The following is a 22,252-nucleotide window of genomic DNA, read 5'->3' as shown; positions in this document are numbered from 1 at the left end:
TCCGCCACTAAATCCGTTTCTCCTCCTTCCGCCATTTCATATTAAAAAAACAAAGCTAGGTAAAATGTCTTTCAAATATTTCCACTTGAACTCTGTCTGCTACAACCAAAGCTCTGCTAGCAAGCATTATGTTTCGCGGGCACATAGTCACGTGCCCGCTGTAGAAATATGCTAAAATATATAGAGGCATTGAACTTATAAGAATTATGTATGTGCTCAATTGCAATAGTGTTGCGTGGTCATTGAGCAAAGGTTTCAAGCGCTCCGGACGAGGCACTTTTGCGCTGACCGTACAAAGAAGAAGCTCTGACTCACTGGTGGTTTAGCTTAAACTTATAACTAGTTGTGTTATGAAACAGATAAGTCCATTGAATATTGTGTAGCAACAAATGGGTGCAGGACCGACAGCTTGAGAATTCTCTCAGCTGGCAGAACTCCCACAGGAGGAAGACTCCCACACACACAGGGGCTTCTACCCTGGCGTGTGTGTGCGAAGATGATGCATCGCTGTGCAGGACAAGGTCAAATCCTCATCGGAGAGGATAAAAAAAGAGGGAAATGTTAGAACAGGGCTCACAACCACCAAGTTAATACTTTTAGACCGTCTGTCATCTGTTGTTCATCAAAGTAATTCCAATTCAAACGATCTGCGCGGGGTCCTTCTGGAGGTGTAGTCTTTTGGAGTCAGATTATACAGTGGGCTCTTTGCCCGAGGTGGAATCCCCAACACCGCCCACTGACCAATCACAGCACACTATGCACCCTTGCGGAAGAGAGGCATCTGGACTCTGAGATGCAGTAATGCTGACATAACTGTACACCTGCAAACCGCTCTGGTGCGTCCATGAATCTCAAACTAAAGATCTGATTGGTTGAAGACTATGTTAATCAACAATATTGTCCCCATTCAACTTAAACTGCACATGGCAGCACTGGGTGAGTCTGCAGGCCTGGGGCCTCTCTTCTTACCTAGAGACACAGAGGTGAACTCTGATTGGATAAAAGCTCTACTTAAAACAAGCTGCACTGGAAGCAGAGCAACTGAGGAGCACAGTAGCTGTGCAATGAGAAAATAAGATAATGGGAAAAATATTTTTATAAATTATAATACATATAAGAAAAAATTAAATGTGTTTAATGTCGTGGAAAATAATCTTTTTAACCTCCCGGTGAGAAATAATCGAGATGAGAAAATTCTTAAAATATAAAAACATATTTATTTAACAGACACTAATGATAATTCAGCTGAATGGATAGAGCTCTTTCCCCACAGATGGTTCGGAGGTCTAACAACAAGGAATAGACAAAAACAGAGTATATGCACATTATCTCGTCTCCTCCCTTCACAGATGTCGTCCTCCTCTGTCTGCCGCTGCACAGACCAAGGCCAGTTCCCAGCCTTTTCGTGGGAAGAGGGTTAGGTGGTGAAATAACACTACAGCAAGTCAGAAATGCTAAAATACCGATGAACTCATTTATCGTTAGGTTTTAAATGAGCCTGGTTGGCCTCATCTACATATATGCAGGTTTAAGCGATACAAGTTATACCTAAAAGAACGATATGATAAATTTCCACAACAATTCCCCCTTTGGCCATTCCTATGGCCATTAAAGTATTTACAATTTATCGAAACATCAACACATTTTACCCCAAATGGTTTATGTATATACATCATTAATCAATAAATTTAACATTAGCTGTTTTGTGAGATTATATTTCTAAAATAGCAAGCTATAATAAACACAAGTATTACACAAAAAGTCACTTTCGTAGTCCTAAGGGAGGAAAAAGTCAGATGTTGCGGAATCTGCCTTTTTAGACTAAACAGTGGAATGTGCACGTGTGATGTCTGAAATGTTTTGGATATTTGGCTCACTCTTCTGATGTGTGTTCTATCTGTGCGAGCAGAGGCTGTGTTCATGTTTTAAGCACGTCTCAGCTCGTGTGCTGCCGGACTGTGAACTTAGCATAGTCATATCACATGTTATTCGATGGTGACTTAATGGTTTTACAAATCGATTCTTTAATCTAGTGCAGGGGTGGCCAACCAGTCAGAGACCAAGAGCCACATTTTTTACTGTGTTACCGCAAAGAGCCACATCATACACATGGGCACACATGAACATCACCCTATCCCTTCCTCACACACACACATACCTTTGCTCAGCCAGATTTATTGTAAATGTCACACACCAATATGATAATGACAGAAATTGACTCCTAAGACCACAGGCCAGTCATTTTCAACAATGAACATTGTGTACACTGTCTCACACAGACAAACTCTCAGTTCAACCAAGTCCACAAACAAAAATATAATAATTTACAATAGTGTTTTTCTTTTACTATGCATGTTACTTAGTGGGACTTCTGGCATTCATTGCCTTGAACAATCCTCTTCAAATCTGGCTTGTATTCCGTTGTTGCCACTCGAAGCAATTCTTTCACATGGGTGTCAGTCAGAACAGATCGATGCTTTGATTTCACGTGTTTCAGGGTAGAAAACACAGACTCGCAGACGTATGTTGACCCAAACATTGACAGTATCTTAAGCGCAGCCCGTTTGACATTGGGGTATTTTTTCATTGGCACACTTTTCCAGAACTCAATGGTCCCGTCCCTTAAAGGTTTGAGTTGGTCCTCCTCACAAAGATCGATCATCTCCAACTCAGCCGCAGCCTCATCTGTGACTAGCGGGGCTTTCAAACAGTCCGTCTCGGCGTTAAATGGGTCGACGAGGAACGTAATCTGTGGCCGCAACATGCGCGTTTGACGAAAATACCGTATTTAACTCAAGCGAAGCGAACACGAACATTAAAAAAACACAAATACAAACTTCGATATGAACATAAGAGCCGCATGAAACCGGGCAAAGAGCCGCATGCGGCTCGGGAGCCGCGGGTTGGCCACCCCTGATCTAGTGGTTGCTGATTTGAGTTATTCTCACTATAATTGTTCTGATGCATCAATTATTAGGAAACACAATTATTATTACACAGAAGAGCAGAAAACACATTGAACCTCTTAGGCCACACCACCCCTGAGAGAAAATGGGTGCCTTAGTGCAGGAGATCTGCCTTCCAGTGTGGCATCATCTTTGCACATATATACCTCCTACCACACTGATTTCTGTGTGACAGCTTTGCAGTTTGGGAAACTCGGGTTGCTACCCTCCTCTCTCTCCCCAGCCACACAACATGAGTGAGGTGATCGGCTACATGTTTGATGCGTTGTTAGCAAACAATACATTTCTCTACAAATACTAAAAAACAGTGAACCCTCTTGTGTACCATGCTAAATTATAAAATGTGATATGTTATAATTTCTTTACTTTGTTTCCAGTAACTGTTTCTTTAGGTCTAGTTTTAAACCTGAGGTCTACAGATAAATGATCCTACCTAGTTATCCCCTGACAAACTACTGCAAAGTTCAACTAGGCCCACAAAAGAGTTGTGCTTTGTCTCGCATTTATTAATTGTCAATTTAATCTGCCTAAATTCCCACCATAAATTAAAAAATCGCTAAAGCAAAGCAAAACATAGTTCCGCTTATCCCACATAGCCCTGGATGTCTAAATTTACCAATTTCCGTGATGTTAGTTCTACCACTGAGCTCTTCTGTTTCTTACAGACACCACTAAATCCCTCTGAGCATGTTAGTATGTTCACTGGTCAGACAAGCGGCCCCAAAGACTTTCGCTTCCCTGCTCTTCCAGACTCACTCAGAAGAAGCAGGTGTCTCAAGATTAAGAGTTATCAGTGGACAATTGATTCATTTTTATACTCTCTGCTCTGCAGACAGCTGTTGGTCATTTAACGTCCCCCCCCCCCCTCTGTGCTTTTCAAGTTCTCATGACGTTGAAAAAATATTAAATTATAAAATAGCTATAACTTTGTGATTCTGTTGAGGCCAGCAGAGAAAGCTTTGCAGGCCCTGACGGCCCGCCACTGTAAATCATAAATAATTAAAATGTGTACTGATTGTTTACGAGTACAGAACGTAATGACACATACATGCAGGTGCAATGGAACAAGATGTGATGTTAATGAATAAGGGGGAAACAATGTGGGAACTTAATTAATTGATATCATTATTATCATTTTTTATAACACTGCTGTAGTTTATTTCAAAATGATCATATAGAACTTACCAACACTGGAGAGGCACAGATGACAAAATGAGGAACTACATAGAAAATAACTTCAAGGTACATTTGTGTTTTTACTTTGCAACAAACCGAGGTAGAGGTACAAGAGTACTATCAGGTGCATACTGTTGGCCTGAATAGGTCATTGAATAATTGCACAATATCAAAATGAAATTGTGATATGACACGGTCATCTTGTCATATCAGTTACTGATAGGTACATTTCTAGACAGCCAAAAGAACACATTCCCCATTACTCAAATTCTGAGAGAGCTCAGTGACAAAATTGATAACCTGCAAGTTCAACGTCAATCGTGCTGTCCTCGATGGAGCAATAAGGGGGTTCAGACGGTTCTCCTATGACCCAAATAAAAAGATGTCCATAACATTTTCCGATGACTTTTATTTATTAAAAAAATCTAAAAAATTCTAATCAGATAACAACATAACATGAAACAAATACTATAAAAATAAATCTCTAAACCAAGTGTGCAATTTATCATTTAACGGAAAATAAATTACTTTAACGTAATCCAAAATACCCATATTCAAGAAAACAGAATTTAACAACAAAATCACAGAATAAAAAGACTAATTACAACCAACTGAATACCCTTCCGCTAACGTTACCTTGGACGACCAGGACCACTAGCTTGTCAGCTACGAACGTCACGTAACTTAAAACAACCACATGAAACACAAAGTAATCTATACAAATGTTCACTAAACATTGGTCCCCAATTCATTTGTCATATTTGGTGCACTTTACAAGTTACTAACCTGAGAAAACAGGAAATGATTGAGACAGGCAAATGTGTGGCTTCTTCCTTCAACGTCTTCTCAAGCTATGAGGAGGCAAAACCACAGTGCTGCACTGCCACCTACTGGGTATAGATAGTAATACACTTCAAAATAAGTTTTATTATGATTAGCAAATCACAGAAATTTGTTCTATCAAATATTCATCAAATAAACAAAAATGTGACCATACAGTTTGTGTGCGTCACACTCTCTCTCCAGACTTTATGCTAAGCTAAACCACTGCTATGCTAGCTTTTTTTTTTTTTATATTTTATTTATTGCAAGACAAGAGACAATACATAGATATAACAACAAGAAGACGACAAGAACAGTGGGATACAAGCCAGCAAACATCATATAGTCAGTATATGGGAGAACGGTGCATGAGTGTGTGTGCGTGTGTGTGTCCTTGAGCATTTTGAGAAAACAAAAAACAAAAAAAGAAAAACAACCATAAATAAGAGCAAATTACATAAATTATAAAATAATAACGTCTTTTTAACGTAAACAAAGTCAGGGGCAGTATCGCCCCGACCACTGGCAGCAAACCGCGACCCAAAAATCAACAATAATAATACTAAATACATAAAAATATATATATACTTATACAAATTTTATATTAATAGGATAGGTGGTGTCACGTTTGTAAAAACGTAGTGATGGATGACCAGCTGGAGTGGTGTTCTGTTGTATTGTATATGATGGAGGAGGTTAGATTTTCTATTGAAATATACTCTATCATTACATTTCTCCAGTGTGTGATGTGTATGTTATTCCTTGATTTCCAGTTCATGAGGATAGTTTTCTTGGCGATAGTTAGGGCCACGAGGAGTAATCGGCGGTTTGTTTTGCTCAGATTTATTGTTAAGATGTCTCCTAGTAAGCACAGTGAAGGGGATAGTGGGACGACTGTAGCTTCACATTTAACAGACAGACGTTGAAGAGTGGCAAATCTCAAGAGGAAAGTGAATTTTTCAACATTGTCAAACTATTCTTGTAATGTTACAGCTGGTTGAAGTGGGTCTATTTTTTGCACTGTTGATAGTTTAATGTTATGCACCATCCACCATGTAAAATTCCTTGTATGTGCAACATACTCTGGTGAAATAAAAGGATCTGATTCTGATTCTAATTTTATTTAATTTGTTTAATTTGCTTATATCTGAAGTTTGAGTCAGGTGAAACACACAACTGGACCAAAACACTTCAAGCCGCTACACACATATTTATTTACTTCAGGTTACATTACATTTCATTAAGACTTCCCTTTCAAAGATGACACTATCAAGAAGTACATTAGACAGAAAACATTCAGCAAAGTTCAGTAAGAGCTTTATATTAGGCACTAGTGCGGATATCTGAACTCAAGCCAAAGAAAATCCCCAAAAAACTGTAGATACATGTTATATTGAATTTTGATAAACACAGTAAAGATATGAATTTAATGTCCTTAGGTCAAAGTGCATCAAGTAACCAAACTCTTATCACATACAACTGAATACACACTGTACAGATATTGTTAACTTGGCAGTCCATTTAAATACAAACAGCTTACTAATGGACAAATGGAATATATTTTGCTAATGCATCTTGCGTTGTGGACAAACGGTACTGACTTCACTTGGATCTGGGACTGATATAGATACCGTGGGAAAAATCAAATGAGAGGACAGACTTTGTTTTTCGAGATCAATAAATAGTGTTGTGACCCACAAAAGTAGTGTGATGTAAATAATTTTCCAAAAAGCTTGTTTTACCATTAAATATTATTATGATCCGTGACTTATCAAAATTGGGAAAATCATGATGGCAGATGTGAGTGGTTCCAAATTGGAATGTGTAGTTCAAAGAGAAGGTCAAATTCAAGCGCGATGTTTGGCATCAGTTTGACTTCTGGTGTGTAATATAGTCAAATTGTACAAAAGCGGGGATAGCCGCATCAAGTGCACACTCAAGCAACAACTTAATGCAGTGGCAAGTAAGTGATTTTCTGGTGATCCATTTTCTAAGACGTGTTTCTAAGTGTTTATGACTTAAGAACAAGTGAAAAAAAGGTTTTGCCAAGATCATTTTCCAAAGTTTAACTTTTGTCTAGATTAGTGTGTGATATTCGTTTTGGCCAAAAGAGGTTGACATGCACCACTACCCCATGTTCTAAATAGGATTAAAAGCATTATTTTTTAACTCTAAAACACAAGGTTCATATATTGTTTGTTATCAAGTTATGTACACTAAAACTCACCTGGAAGAAAACATAAATGCTTTTAGTCCCTGCTAAAACCTGTTTTCACAGACGCAAAGAAATTAACTATTGTTCTTGGGAAAACATTTTTCCCCCACCTGTTTCAAAGATGGAAAATAAAATGAAAGGAACGATTGGAAAGATTATCCTGGCAAAATCTATTTCTCTCATTTGCCTCGCAGGGCTTCTTTAAAATACTGAAGGTCCTGGATTGAAAGTATTACATTGATAAACTTAAATAATCAATATGATATGAATGAATGTTAAACTCCTAACATCGATCAGCTGGATTTATTTCTACCGGAGAAGACGTATCACTCTGTTGATTTTGTTGGGACTACGAAAACATTCATTCCACAGTAGAGATACTACCGAAGATATTGTAGGAGCAAAAGCAGTAACTCCAGGACAAACAGTTTCTGAGCTGCGGGCACTCTTTTTATATATTTATACTTCTGTAGGCACGGCGCCTCCTCATGTAGCTACCCATTGGGGCTCAATGTGGAGACAACTAGGAATTGTGATTGGTAAGTCTGGGCTTCTTGGGTTCTCGATAGAGGGCAGACGAAGTGAGGAGGCGCCAGACCCCTTGCTATTTCTCTATTAAATATTGTATATTAAATCTGATTTGTTGCAATGCTATTTTCCTTTTACTGCATTGCGCCTTTACATTTACAATTGTCTCATTCTATTCATTTTGAAATAGAATAAATCAAGTGTAAATAAATCCTTTTGGGTGAAAGTTGACTGGTCTGTTCAGCAATCTGAGATCAGATGGATCGGATTGGTCATTAATGCTTGTCCGTGATTTTATTGATTTTACTGAACCAAACCTAAACTTTTAAAAACTTTTCTTTTCAGTTACTAGGTAATAACAGAGACTTGTAACACTAGCTTGTCTGTTGGCAGCACACTGTATCAAGATGAGGGGGGAGGTGTTAAGACGTCACCCTCAGGTTTAAGGCGTGGTGGGCGACCCCCCCTCGGTCAGGGTCTTGAAGTGGACGGACAGAGACTCCTCCTCTGGGTTCGGCGGACGCCGGTACTCCTCCCTGGTGATGACGTAGCCCAGCAGCACCCCGAAGCACAGCAGCAGGATCCCCAAGACGTTGGCCAGCACCCCCTCAGGGGTGAACAGAGAGTAGGTTGACCTGGGTACACAGAGAGAGACGGACACAATGAGGAAACCCCCATTCACCTCCGTTGTATTTGTGTGCTGGTAGAATTCTCAGAGACAATTATCTATATCTATATATATATATATTTGTTATTACATGATTGAAGAGACATACATGATGCTGAAGAGGAGTTTCTCCGTGATGCCAAGCAGGCTGCTCCCTATGGCCATAACCAGCAGCACCAGACCGCAGAACCCATGGATGGGGAGGTACGAGGCTCGTAACCATGACGACGCAACAGGAAACAGGAAGAACACCAAACCCATCACCCACTGGGGGGGAAATGGAGGGATGAAAAGTTAGTTTTTACTGTTTTAATCTACATTACACTTTGTGTGTGTTTGTGGGTTGGTATTACTCACATTATGGGGACCTATTGACACAACAACATTGTGGGGACTCGCCTTCTTTTTGGGGACAAAATGCAAGTCCCAATAATGTAAATCCTTATATTTTAGGGTCAAAACTTGGTTTAAGGTTAGGGTAAGGTTAGGATAAGGTTTAGGATAAGGCAAGTAGCCGTTATGGTTAGGGCTAGTGAAAGTCTCCAGGAAATGAATGCAAGTCAATGTAATGTCCTCTAAAGTGATGGAAACATGACTGTGTGAGTGTGTGTGTGTACCTGTATGCAGAATAAGACCATGGTAGCCATGCCGCACCAGCTGTGTAGGGAGTACATGTCTGGGATCTTTGCTGCTCTGTGGGAATCAAACACAGCTACAAAACCTACACACAGACAGAGAGAAACAATGATTAAGGTATCTTTTTCTCTCCATCTCTCTCTCTCACACAGAAATAAACACTGGAATTAGCTTCTTCACATTCACAGACGCACATTTCTACGATGCCACATTAGGACCATTGTAGTTTTTTTAATTACAGTTCTTGGGGAGGTGAAAGATATTCCGAGAGAGAAAATCTTAAATCTAACATTATAAAGTCATACATTTACAAGAAAAATAACATAATTTTTTGTCAAAGAACCATATTGCTTTACTTTACAAGGTTGGATCAACACAACGTAAAAAAACACTACTTTTGTCATAAATTTGGGATTTTAATCTCAGAGTTTTTTTCTGGCTCATGTATGCCTTTATAATCTCAGAGAATATTAGAGATTTTTTTTATCATAAATCTGTGGGTATTTTCTCGTAAATTAACCACTTAAATCTCAGAGAATATCCAATTTCTTTTTCTTGTACATTTTTTCTCTGAATAATAATAATCCCCTGGCTCTGTAATTTCTTTATCTAAAATGAACATCATACACCGTCGTACAGCTCTCTCTTACCTATGATGCTGATGATGAGGGCCAGCAGGTGAATGATGCCATGAAGCACCTTAACGTTCCTCTTGGTCTCATTTCGAAATACTCTGTAGACCAGGATGGCTGCAGAGAGGGGGAGAAAGAGAGAGGTGAATTTACCAATAATTCAATGAACTTTGTCTTCAGAAAACACCGTCGGCACTGTTTTTATGTGAGATGCAGCGTTTCTGTATCGGCCCTTCGTGAGCGATTGAATTCACAATGTGAAACGACACATCTTTATACAAAAGCCACAGGCTGTAACAACCAATCAAAGAGGGGAACCAAAACACCGAAGACAACTCACATATCATGATTGATTTTTTAAAAAGACACAAAGACAAACAGTACGTCAGAAACTGTAGTAATACAGATAATAGACAAAAGGAAAGTTCCTTAATACAAGATTATATGGGGAATGCGAAAACGGGGAACATGAAAGTTTGCAGAGGCACTGTCTATATATTTATATATTCCTAGTAAATATGCAAGATATGCACTATAATAATGAATGAGACATGAACATATGAGAACATTATGTGATTACAGCACATATAAAAGGTGTAAAGATGTGCCAATAGGCCTACAGAGAGCATACATGCATTGTGTGCAGAAAGTGAGCCTTTTTGAGCATTTTCTTTAATTTGGAGCAAAAGGTTTAACTGAACACAATTGTTAATTGTGTCCTTTTTAAAATCCTTTCTTTAAGCTACTAAGCAGCTTTAAGCAGTTTTCAATGTGATTCAGTGCTTTCAGAGCGAGCATGAAGACTGCAGTATATCTGATTCCAAAATGAAATGATCACATGACAATTATATGTGAGGTCCTTTAGAAAATAATCTTTTAGCCATGTCCACTCTTCATGATTCAGGTGTTAAAATATAGAGAGCTGTAGAAGTGACATAATTCCCTCGACAAAAAACCAATGGGATTTTTCCATCGGATCATTGCAGAAAATAACCTCTGTGGCCAACAAATGTTTATGATACTCACATTTTCTCCAGCAACATAATCTTCACAAATGAACACCGCATTTATGATTTTTTTGGAGCATGAATGCAATCTGCAGAAGTAGAAATCTAACGTTAGGCTGTAAAACACACCACGGTCGCATGAGCGAGTGTTAACGCAACGAAGCTGTGAAGGCGGACTAATCGAGGTGATGACATTTAGCCACTTGTTAGCAACTGTCTTTTCTAAGACACCTAGAAGCTTAGAAATCCACAAGACAGGTATCTACTGTTGTAGTTTATGTCTGAGAACAAAACATTAAAATCTCTTAAGCTTGTTTGCTAAATTTATCTGGCAAGCTAACCGCTAACCACGGTAACAATCGAGCTTCTTTCTATTTCCTCTGTCCGCTTTGTTTTCAGGACTGTACATTACTTCATTCAATTGCGAACTACCGAAGAGAGAAAAAAACCTCTCAAAGCTAACATGCTTGCTTGCTTGCTACCTGTTGCTAACTGTTGGCAAGAAAGCTTGTTAGCTCGGTCGCTATGGGAAAAATAAGTTCACACAGTTAATTTGCCGCTGTCTCAGAACTGTAGCAGTTTATACTGCGACAAGAGAAGCTTAAACAAAGTTGTTTTTTACATATTATGAACCTTTTCTGTCACATTAACCACAAACCACGCCTTTTTTAATTCACAAAAGAGGTATTTACTGTTGAAATTAATGTTTTTAGACCAAAACGTTAAAATCTCTTTGGCTTGTGTAAACCACAGACATTATTTCAGGCATCTAACCAAAAACCCATTGACTTTGAGACGACGGAACCTGAAGTGCTAAATGCTAAGTATCATTCCTACAGCACTCTGTATTTTAAGAGGCCAGAGATGCTGATTAAGTGTGTATAGTATATACTGTCAAATATATCCACATTAGCGTGGAAGCAACAAACACAGACTTAATCACAGGGAACCAGCTTTGAGATGAATTTTTGTTAGTGTGTGTTAGGACCCCCCCCAGGGTATTTCCATAACCCGCCTTGTCCCCGTCTAATGTCCAGCTGACCTTTTCGCTTTTATCGCACTAATGCAATCCAGCTCTGCAACAGACAGCTGTGAACCAGTTGAACTAATCTGGTTACTCTAATTAGCAAAAGTACCCAAGGGCTGCAGACGCAAAGCGGAGAGCAGGAAAGACAACTACGTCTCACTTTGTCTTTATTTTCGGGACCGCAGAGGTCACTGGGGATTTGCTGCAGTGTATCATAAGACAGATCATAACTTAGCTGAGTTACAGTTTCCTCCCACATGTTCCAAGTTCTCAAAGAGAAAGAAATAGAGAGGGGCTAAACACAATAGGCTAATTGTGAAAGCACACTTTTGGACAGTCTTCATGGTGTTATAGCTGATAAATGGTGCTTAAATTGCCTGGTCACACCAGGAAGTGGCACAGTGAATTTCCTCCGCTCATGCTGGTGAATTATTTGGTTCTAGAGGCTTCGTGACGCGGGGGCTACTAACCAAGTAGTAGTTGGAGAACTACTGTAGCTGGCAAGTGCTAGCCGGTCGCAACAGCTCGTTGCGTTACTTCCTATTTTCTCTGTCTGTCTCTTGTTTTCACGACTGTACGTCACTTCATTCAGTTGAGAACTACTGAAGAAAGATTTTAAAGCTCACAAGCTTGCTAACTGTTGCCAATTGTTAGTTAGCAAGCTTGTTAGCTCGGTACTTAAAGGAACACTGAGTTCACTCATTTTGTTTCGAAATATTTATTTTTTATCATCGACCGCTGTCTCAGAACTGTAGCAGTTTATACTGCGACAAGAAGGTTGCTCCATTTTGGAGTTCCTGTTGTTTTTTTACATGTTATAAATCGTTTCTGTCAGATTGACCACAAACCTAAAAGGTCCAATTGGTCTTTAAAGCTTTCATCATCCTCAGGGTGGCAGCATGTATGCTAAATTTAAAAAAAAGAATGACGCAAATAACCATAGAAACTAGGACCTCTATTTTGTGTGTGGTTATATTCTTAACGTTAGCATATGTTAGCATACATGCTCCACTGGACCCCTTCAGCTCTCAAGCTGAAGAAGAGCTGCTCAGTTTGCTGACTGGCTCTTCCTGGACCTGCCGGTTCCATTCCCGGATGGGCCACTCTTGTCAAAGCTTCACAGGATACGTCCCATAAACACACACACACACACACACACACACACACACACACACACACACACACACACACACACACACACACACACACACACACACACACACACACACACAAAACTGGCATGTTCAATGATTCAAACCATTTCTGCTTATCGCTGTTTAGATCAAACTTGCTGGGTGGGGGTGGGGGACTGATGGATGTCTGGGTAGCGTTAGCTTAATGCAACAGGTCAGCAACACGGCGCCCGAGGCTAAGACACACATGCGGACACACACCAACAGAGTGACTACAGCGTCCACATGAAGCTGAACTCTGCTTCCAGTTTCACTCAATTTCACGAAAATTACGTGGCGTAACCATGATTACAAAATGATGTAGAACCAGCCGGGCTAATCTGACTTCACGGGTGTCATTCCTGCATTACCTGCTATCCCGCAATACTTTGATAGATACTTCACTTGCGTCCCCGTACATGATGAATGAGACAAAACAAGAGTGTAACAACAGAATTCCTTACAAAAACTCAGCGTTGTGTTGCCACCATAGACTATATGAAATAAGGACATAGTCTCCGTGACGTCATTTGGGATTGACTCGCTTTTGGAGCCAGCCATATCTGACATGGTTCTCGGAGGCCCCCTAACATATTTTAAAGTTAAAGCCGTCTCCTTTGGATTTTAAACTCCAACTCGTGTCACATCTTAAGTTGTTAATTGTACTGTAAACATCGAGCAGTGCACAGAAAAAGGAAGTCTTGTCCTCGGATATGCGCTGGCTACACCGAAAACCCTTGTCCCAATAGAGCAGGGGTATTCAATTAAAATTCCGAAAGGTCCAGATTGAGAAAATCTCCTCGTGCAAAGGTCCGGAACATTACAATAATATCTAACTTGCGCTATTTAGTGCCATATATATATTCAAGAAGCCTAGTAGTAACAAAGTCTCTGTGTAGTCAACAACTGTCAAATCAAATAAAGAAAGTACACATCAATTATATTTTAAAATATAATATATAATTACGTTTTAAAATTTAATTGGATGGATTATAAATAATACATAGAAATACAAAAATAAATGTTCTCTCATTTCAAGTAAAATAAGGGCTCCATCTAAAAATAAAATACACAATGAATTTTTGAAAAACTTGCATCTTAAAAGAAATTGCTTGATTTTTGAAAAATGTATGAAAAGGAAAAAAGGAAAGTGTGGCTGGAGTGAACTTTTTTTCTTCTCTTTTGTTAAATCCATTTCACATCATAACGGTCTCAGTGAACTTTATAATAAACAATCTCTACACATTTCAACATCTTGCCCTCAGTTCAGACTGGAGTGTTTGGTCTAAAGATGTGTGTTTGGTCTCGTAGTGACGTTTCACATCGGCGCATTTAATAATGGCCACGGTATCTGAACATACAAGTCGTTTAGTAGCGCCATCAGGAAGAATGAACAAATAAGAGTTCGTCCATTCTTTATTAAAAGCTCTGTTTTCGTGGTCCACTTCTCTTTTTAGCACGCCATGTAAAATTCTCTGACTTACTTCTGCCACTGCTCTCTCCGTCTCCCATGTCTGTGTGCAAATCTCACTCGGCTCACGATGCGTTTCAGAATACAGATATTTGATTGGCTGAGTAGCGTCACGTGAGATGATTTACAATGTATGTGATTGGTCGGTGTATTTCCTGGACTGCTGATCGAGTGCCGTAAAGGCTGGAAAAGCTGTGCAGGTTAAAATAGAAACGCTCCGCCAAAATGTATAATTCTCAATTATCCATCAGTTATAAGTCCGGGTCTGGATAGGACAGCGTCTGGGTCCGGATCCGGACCCCGGATCCGGACCCCTGCAATAGAGGCTTATCTGTCGTCACACCGCCGTTAGCCGATGGGTTTCGAGATTAGCTAATTGGTAATCGGCCCGTTGGCTACTTTGCTGTATGTTGAAGAAATAGTTTTCTTTTCAGCCGTCTTTTATCACTGTAAAAGGGTTTTGTGAGAAGAATCCCGGGAAAACACCCAAACTGGATAACGCCGTAGTAGCGAACTGTCATTCACAAGGTAGCCACGCCCTAAAACATACCCTGCTTTATCGTGTATTTATATTTAAATGTCCCATTAATTACTCAATAAACATAATTTTTTTGCGACTCAAGGAGGCGCCCCCTGCTGGCCATTAGAAAGAATGCAAGTTTATGGCACTTCTGCATTGGCTTCTCGCTTGCTCCAAACTACATTGAAATGTTAGCAGCCCTGTAATGAAAGATATCCTTAAAGATGTTAAGACAATAAATGAGATGATGAGTTGATGAAACAGGAATGAAAATCATACCCCATATGGCACTCTCGACACAATCTAGCAGACCTAGGTAACGTGGCCTAACCTAGGTAACTCTACATTTTCCTCGTGGAGCGACAGTGGTCGCGCCGATCGGTGGCCAACTCACCATCGCCCTGCAGGAAGACCAGCCCCAGCACCATGCACAGAGGGTGCACGTTAAACTCCCGCGCCGAGCCATCCCAGGCGAAGCCGCCGCGGAAGTGGCCCATCCACACGCCGGTCAGCACCACCGCCGCCAGACCCACCACTTGCGACGCTCCCACCAGCCACGGGAACACAGAGCGAGCAGGACGCGGGGCAGTTTCTTCCATGATCTGAGAAAGATTAACAAGAAGGTTACTGAGTATCTATTAAATACTAATTTACAATATATTGAATTATGAAGCTATGGCTGAAGTAATCCAGTTTCTTTAGCAGAAATTTAGATATAACTTTTTATTTTTTTTACCCCCCTCATTTAATGAGAGTTAAGTACAAGTAGCCAAGCCTACTGAGAATAACTTGAGTACTTACTTTCAACTCCAAATCACGTTTGACAGGATGCCACAAGTACCATTACAGAACAAAAAACAAATTGCAAAAAGTATAATTAGGCCCACGGCTACTTAACCGCAGAAAACAATTTCACAATAATGTTTTGAGTAAGTCATTTACAGTGAAATACAAAGTGCAGAGCCACTTCAAAATAAAACTATTGAGGGGGAAACACACACACACTGCATATGCCGCTTTTCTCTCGTTTTCCAGCAGCCGAAAAGTCCGACAAGACATACGCGACGCCGAGATAACGCGGCAGGAAGTGTCGCACCTCACTGACGGGAGTTACACGGGGACACGGCAGAAATGACCCAAAACCGAACGGACCCGTCCGGCTCGCCACATCATCGCAATGAGCTTCTGGTGGCAAACACCACACGTCACAGCCCGATGTAAAAGTCGTTAATTATCATTAATGCAACCACACGTTAACGGGTATTAAAGGAAAAATAACAGTGACATTACAAGCCACCGTGACGTTTACGCCGTCACCTGTTACCTGTCACTTTAATTTGACTCTGTTGTTTAACTTGTGACGGTAGTTCCATTACAAAAAGAAGAGACGTAAATGAGTAGGAATAATAAGGTGTGAGGTACTTACTGCGCTATGTCTCTGCTCTGCTGAGGAAGTCCCGAGGCTGACTGTTTCTATCTGCAGATCCGCCTTCCTTCTCCCTCTGACCGTGCAAGACTGTGCGTGCGCGCGTGCAGGTGCGCGCGTTTGTTTGTGTGTTTTGGACGCTCTCCTGAACAAGCCCAACCCATGTGACAGCGGGACTAAGAAGGAAATGACAAAGTGCAGTGTTGTACAGCCTATTAATATTATTATTTATTTATTTTATCATTATCATCATTATTTTTATTATATTTTTTTATTATTATAGCCTTCTTTTAGGTTGCTACGTTCTTATAAACAATGACTTTGTTGCAGTGAAATTCATATACATACATATATATATATATATTTATAATAAAAAAACACTTGAAACCATAAATAAATGTAATAATGACCAAGGGCTCTTGAATCCAACTCGTGATGAAACGTCACAATAACATCGAGAGAGAGAGAGAGAGAGAGAGAGGGGGTGGCTACATGGATTGATGACTAACGGCTCCAGTGTAAAGGGTTGTTGCCTTGACAACGCTGGATGGGAGGGGGGGAGACTGTGGAGGAGAGCAAGATGAGGATGGGAGTGATGGGAGTATCTGTGAGTCGTGGCTGCTCACTAGAGGACAATCAGCGGCTGAGTGAATATGTTGCCAAGACACTGCTTATACAACACCTCCTCAGCTACCATTACTATCACCGCACCAACCACCACTGCTCACGAGACCACTGACACAGGCATTGGAAATTATTCTTTTTTTTTTTAAATATTGAGAAATAGTTGAGGAAAGAAATCTATATATTTATATGTATTTTTTTCTAAAATCTTTTGTTAAATATACTTTATATATATTGTGCAGATTATATATATATATATATATATATATATAAATATATAAATTAGTAAAAAATATATATCAAAAAAGTAATTTGAATAAATACCAAAAAAATCGTATGGTTCCCAACCCCCCAAATTAAGATACATCCTTACACAAAACGTGTCCATAAAAGAGGCATCAAGTACATCCTGCTACTGTTTGTATACCACGACTATTGATACTCTCACTATTACTATACCTCCACCGATAGTACTACACATGCTGATTATGAAATCCGCCTGTTTCCATTTATTCTCCATTGAATTGTAAAGCCTATATGGAGCTGGATAATCAAAGCAGACTGATATGGACCCACGAGATGGAAATGTTTTAAGATGCCGCTTACATTTTTTTCCCTTCAAATAACTTTTGTGCACATCATGCACACACTGACGGGAGTTTCAGTCCCTCCGGATTTTCCTGAAATTCTACCACGTGTCCATAACGGCATATTGTTTGGTGCTGTATGATATATTTGAGAAGCTATGCTAATATGTTGCTTATAAAGTTGATGTCATCTGTATATTTTTGCCTCCAGAAGAACCATTTTCTCCAGACGGCCAGTTTTCACAGTTTTTCTCAGCTCATTAAACTGTCATGCGTCATATTTTATTTGCTATATGCTGTCTTGCGTCTTGCTGTCTTGCGTCTGTTAAATCTGAATCTGCACAATAACCAAAATAACCAAAACAAGTCCAAATTGTGTTAATTTATCTATTTACAAGTTATTTGACAGGGGTATAAAAAACACACATTTGAATACATAAAATCTGATGCATTATACAGAGATATATATAGCTAAAAGAACATCATATACATAACTACTGCTCACAATGGACATAGTCATTGTTAAAATATTAAAAATAAAATCAAAATGTATGCTTGCATTCCAGATTCTCCTACACCATAAAGAAAAACAGTACAAATTTGAGGGACGTTTTGATTTTGGAATATGTTTTTGCGGCTTTGACGTGCTCTTTGTGAGGGCAGTTGGGGTAACGGCATCCCAGCATCCCATGACAGCATCCCAGCATCCTCCCTTCCTCTCCTCTTGGGGGCACTGTGGTCTTGGACAACTCGCTCCGAGAGCAGCGTGAAGTGCAGCCATTCAGTGCAGCAGCAGCAGCAGCAGCAGCAGAAGCAGCAGCGTGGGATCAGCGGTGTTCACCCTGGGGTCCGGGGACCCGTTGGGGGACTCGAGGTTCAATGCAGGACGATGGAGAAATGAGTCAGATGCTCGTCTAAAGCGTGCGGAGGTAACGTGTGCTGTTGCTGTTGGATGAGAATGTGGGGGGACGGGGAGCTCAGTGTGTGTGTGTGTGTCAAGCCTTACACTCGTACTGTAACTCTATAGGTGGAAGGAGAACAGTTGTCAAGGTTATCTTCATTAATGTCAGAAAACGTGTGTCTGTGTGTGTGTGCTTGTGTGTCTGTGTTCATGCATGTGTGTGTGCACTCTTTTTCTGTCTGACATCTCTGATTTCTCCTGTGACTCACAGCAGGAGGCTGACTCACCACTGCTCCTTTTGCTGCGTGTGTGTTCTACATATTGACATGTTATTGGTTCACCCCATTCTCTCTCTCTCTCTCTCTTTCTCTCTCTTTCTGTCTCTTTATTGTCTCAATGACACCAATGAGCTTGTTTTCGCCACAGTCTTTCCAGTATATTTATCAAGTCTTTAAATATGACTTGACACATTTCTACCTGTGTGGGTTTTGGACCCTGGCGGTCTGAGATTTCTTTCCCTCCCACTGGTGCAGCATGATGTCACAATGACAAAAACACTGCCTCCAGGATGGAACCATAGACTGTATATAAGAAGTGGTTTGTGGAATGACGTTTTTTAAGCATCTAGTTTGACGATTTCGCCGTCGACATCTTGGATTACGGCCATTGTTTTTTGCAACCAATATACAGAGGTTACCATTTTTATACTATTTTGTGAATTGCAGTCAATCACAGTGAGAACGCCCTAAAGCAGTGGTCACCAACCTTTTTAAGCCCAAGATCCTTGACCTCTGCCTTGGTGACCGGCAAGATCTACTTATTGAGGCGTTGAGAGAAAAAGACTGTCCAGACTGTACTTACAACTTGAGGCTTTTTATTTGGTCTAATTTTAATTGAATGAAATCAAACACTTTGGTCCAGCTTTCAAATTGATGTGACCAAGAACACATTAAATGACTTAAGTTCAGTGCAACATAAAAAATAATTTATTGGTTAACCGCACACAATATGAACAAGAAAAAACACATTTGCAATGATCAGGCTGGATGAAATATTAACTGTTGTATTTATCAACTGACGTTACAACACAACACTGACAACATTCTCAGTCAGTGCAACTAATGTAAGTGCAGTTCAGCTCTGTGTCCCATCACAATGCCATCAGAAGTCATGTGACAAGTCAGTGTGATGCTGTGACTGAACACTGTCTGTGAGTGCCTTGTAGTTCGGCTCATAAGCACAGACAGCCAGTCTGAGGCAGTCTGTGAGGTGTCTGTCTCCTTACCTCCTTATCCCTCACTCCCTACCCTGGTGTTCTCATGTTTCCTTACCTCCTTATCCCTCACTCCCTACCCTGGTGTTCTCATGTTTCCTTACCTCCTCATCCCTCAATCCCTACATTGCTGTTCTCATGTTTCCTTACCTCCTCCTCCCTCACTCCCTAACTGTCCGTGCTGGATCTGTCCCCGTTGTTTTAAAAAGCTAAATAAGTTGTTAGCATGACATTCACAAACATATTGCTGGAGATCTTAAAGCCACATCTCATATATATTGTGGGGATTACGATTGTATAAGTGAGCACTACATCACAGCCACGTATAAAGAAATACATTGAAGAAAATATATTTATGGAAAGATCGCATCAACCTGGATTCGAACCCTGTCGAACAAAATAGTATCCGCCACTTGCATCTTACATCGTAACGCGCATTTTCTTGTAAGTCATTGAGCATTTGCAGACCTCCACCCTCGGTAAACTATCGATGGATAAATCCTAAAGAAGAAAAGTCACGGAGGAAAATAGAGTTTAATTCTGCGTGGACGTATTAATTTGCTTTCACTGCCAACGATGCTGGCTTACCTGAATGCTTGATATGTGGCGAGAAATTTGACATCAAATAGCTTTTGCGGCTCCAGACACATTTTATTTGGTGGAAAATAGGGCAAAATGTCTCTTTGGATAGGTTGCCGACCCCTGAGCTAGCCAAACCTGTCTGGTACAGCTAGTAGAGAAGCTTCATGTTCTGCTTCCCTTTCCCGCTAGTCTGCTGTCTGATTGTGAGGTCAGGCTGATCTGGGATCAGCTCTTTAACTGCAGAATCTCCGCGAAACTTCTGCTCTCAAACGGGTCTTGGAGGAGCAGTGCTCGCGCTGGCGCTCGCGCTCGCCTGTAGAGACTTCTCCTGACGAGAACGCGCAGCTTGGGGCCAAATCGTTTTGGCCCCAAGCTGCGCGTTCTCGTTTTGGCCCCACTCTGAATCAATCTGAGGACGCTGATTGGCTAAATTGTATGTCACTCATTTATATCTTTAATCAGCAATTGACTAAACTGCTTCATAGACCCGCCTCGGTGGGGCCACCAGTTGCACGTTTTGAGACGTGAACACAAGCGGAGATGATGAGCAGACAGGCTGCAGACAAAATCCCCTTCAAAATAAAAGCACAGGATTTTTTGTTTCTTCTTTTTTGTTTTTTATTTATTTTTATTTTATTTTGGAGATCGACAGGGAAAGTCTCCGAGATCGACCTGTCGATCGCGATCGACAGGTTGGCGACCACTGCTCGAAAGCATACCCTGCATTATGGTCTATTTGACTTTAAATAGACCATAATTTACTAAATGAACATCATGCTGTATTGAAGAAGACTTGAAACTAGAGATTGAGACCATAAACTCATGTTTACAACGTTTACTGAGGTAATAAAACAAGTAGAGTCATTTTCTCACAGACTTCTATACAATCACACTTCTTTTTGAAACCGGAAGAGTCGCCCCCTGCTGGTCAGTAGAGAGAATGCAAGTTCTAAGACACTTCCGGATCGGCTTCACTCGGCAGAACCTGAGGTTACTGTCTTGAAGGAACCAAAACGGTGTAACATTTTGTGAATTTCCATTTTGTTCCCCAGCTACCCGCTAACGTTAGCTGTTTGGTTGTTTGGTGTTGAGGTCGATAGAGTGCGTGGGTTTTTTAAACAGTTTTTTTCGGAGGAGCCAATTTTCAAAAGTATAGACATCATTTGTCAACTCATTCAGAATAAATCTAAAAGGCATAATACATCTCTGGAATATGGGTTGTTACACCTACCGTGAGCAAAGGGCAACAGCATTCATTGTTAAACATTCGTTGGTGCATGAGCCTGAGATTTTAGTAGCACATCACAACTGTGAAATATGTTACAGCATAATTACTTAAGAGGTACCTCAGGATGTCAAATGTAAAGCTTTGTGGAATAGTACTGTATCCCCATATGTACCCAATGGTTACAAATACACTAAAAGTATCTATAAAACATTCCGTACCCAGTTGTGGTGACATTTAAGTCCTGTACTTTAGCCGCTACTGGCTGCTAATTCATCTAAATTGTTTAGACGTATTCCGACCAAAATGATACACAACGCATGCCAATACTTATATATCATTGCATTCATCTTTCCCATTTGTGTCCACGAGTGTCAGTCACTTCCAATAAGCTCGGTCACAAAGTTTAAACAGATGACGCCGCAGCAAACAGCTAAACAATTCAGATCAGTTAGCAGCTGTTAGCGCCTAGAGGACTTTTAGTCACTGCAATTAGGTCAAAAAAACATTTGCTTCTTTTCCCATTCAATCACACCTTTAATTACTGACATATTACACAATTCATATTAAACACAAATCAAATACATGGCTCCTACACCAATAATTATTAAAATACTTAAATACAACTTATTTCTCCTTTCCCTTAAAATTCCCAAATGTTACTCCCTTGATCCACAGTACCTTCATTTAAGGACCAGCAAGAACCAAAAGTTTTTTTTCATGTACTGATTCACATGACGATGTAACACCACGAGTTAAGATAAAAAACGCTGTGAATGTCTATGCTGTGAATCG

At 40.2% G+C, this 22,252-nt stretch overlaps 1 protein-coding gene across 1 annotated transcript; it reads right to left on the bottom strand.

Moving 5' to 3' along the window:
- Positions 1–6,159: 6,159 nt before the first annotated feature.
- On the bottom strand, positions 6,160–16,341 carry cyb561 (cytochrome b561). The gene is made up of 6 exons (XM_079178394.1): positions 16,266–16,341; positions 15,234–15,441; positions 9,661–9,759; positions 8,992–9,095; positions 8,484–8,641; positions 6,160–8,342 (listed from the first exon to the last, which is right to left on the bottom strand). Exons 2-6 carry the CDS (start codon positions 15,436–15,438, stop codon positions 8,150–8,152), a joined length of 759 nt encoding a protein of 252 aa, XP_079034520.1. The 5' UTR covers positions 15,439–15,441; positions 16,266–16,341; the 3' UTR covers positions 6,160–8,149.
- Positions 16,342–22,252: the final 5,911 nt, after the last annotated feature.

This window comes from Pholis gunnellus (assembly GCF_910591455.1).
Source record: "Pholis gunnellus genome assembly, chromosome: 17".
In the NCBI taxonomy this organism is placed as follows: domain Eukaryota; kingdom Metazoa; phylum Chordata; class Actinopteri; order Perciformes; family Pholidae; genus Pholis; species Pholis gunnellus.
This window is presented reverse-complemented; position numbering and strand designations above follow the sequence as displayed.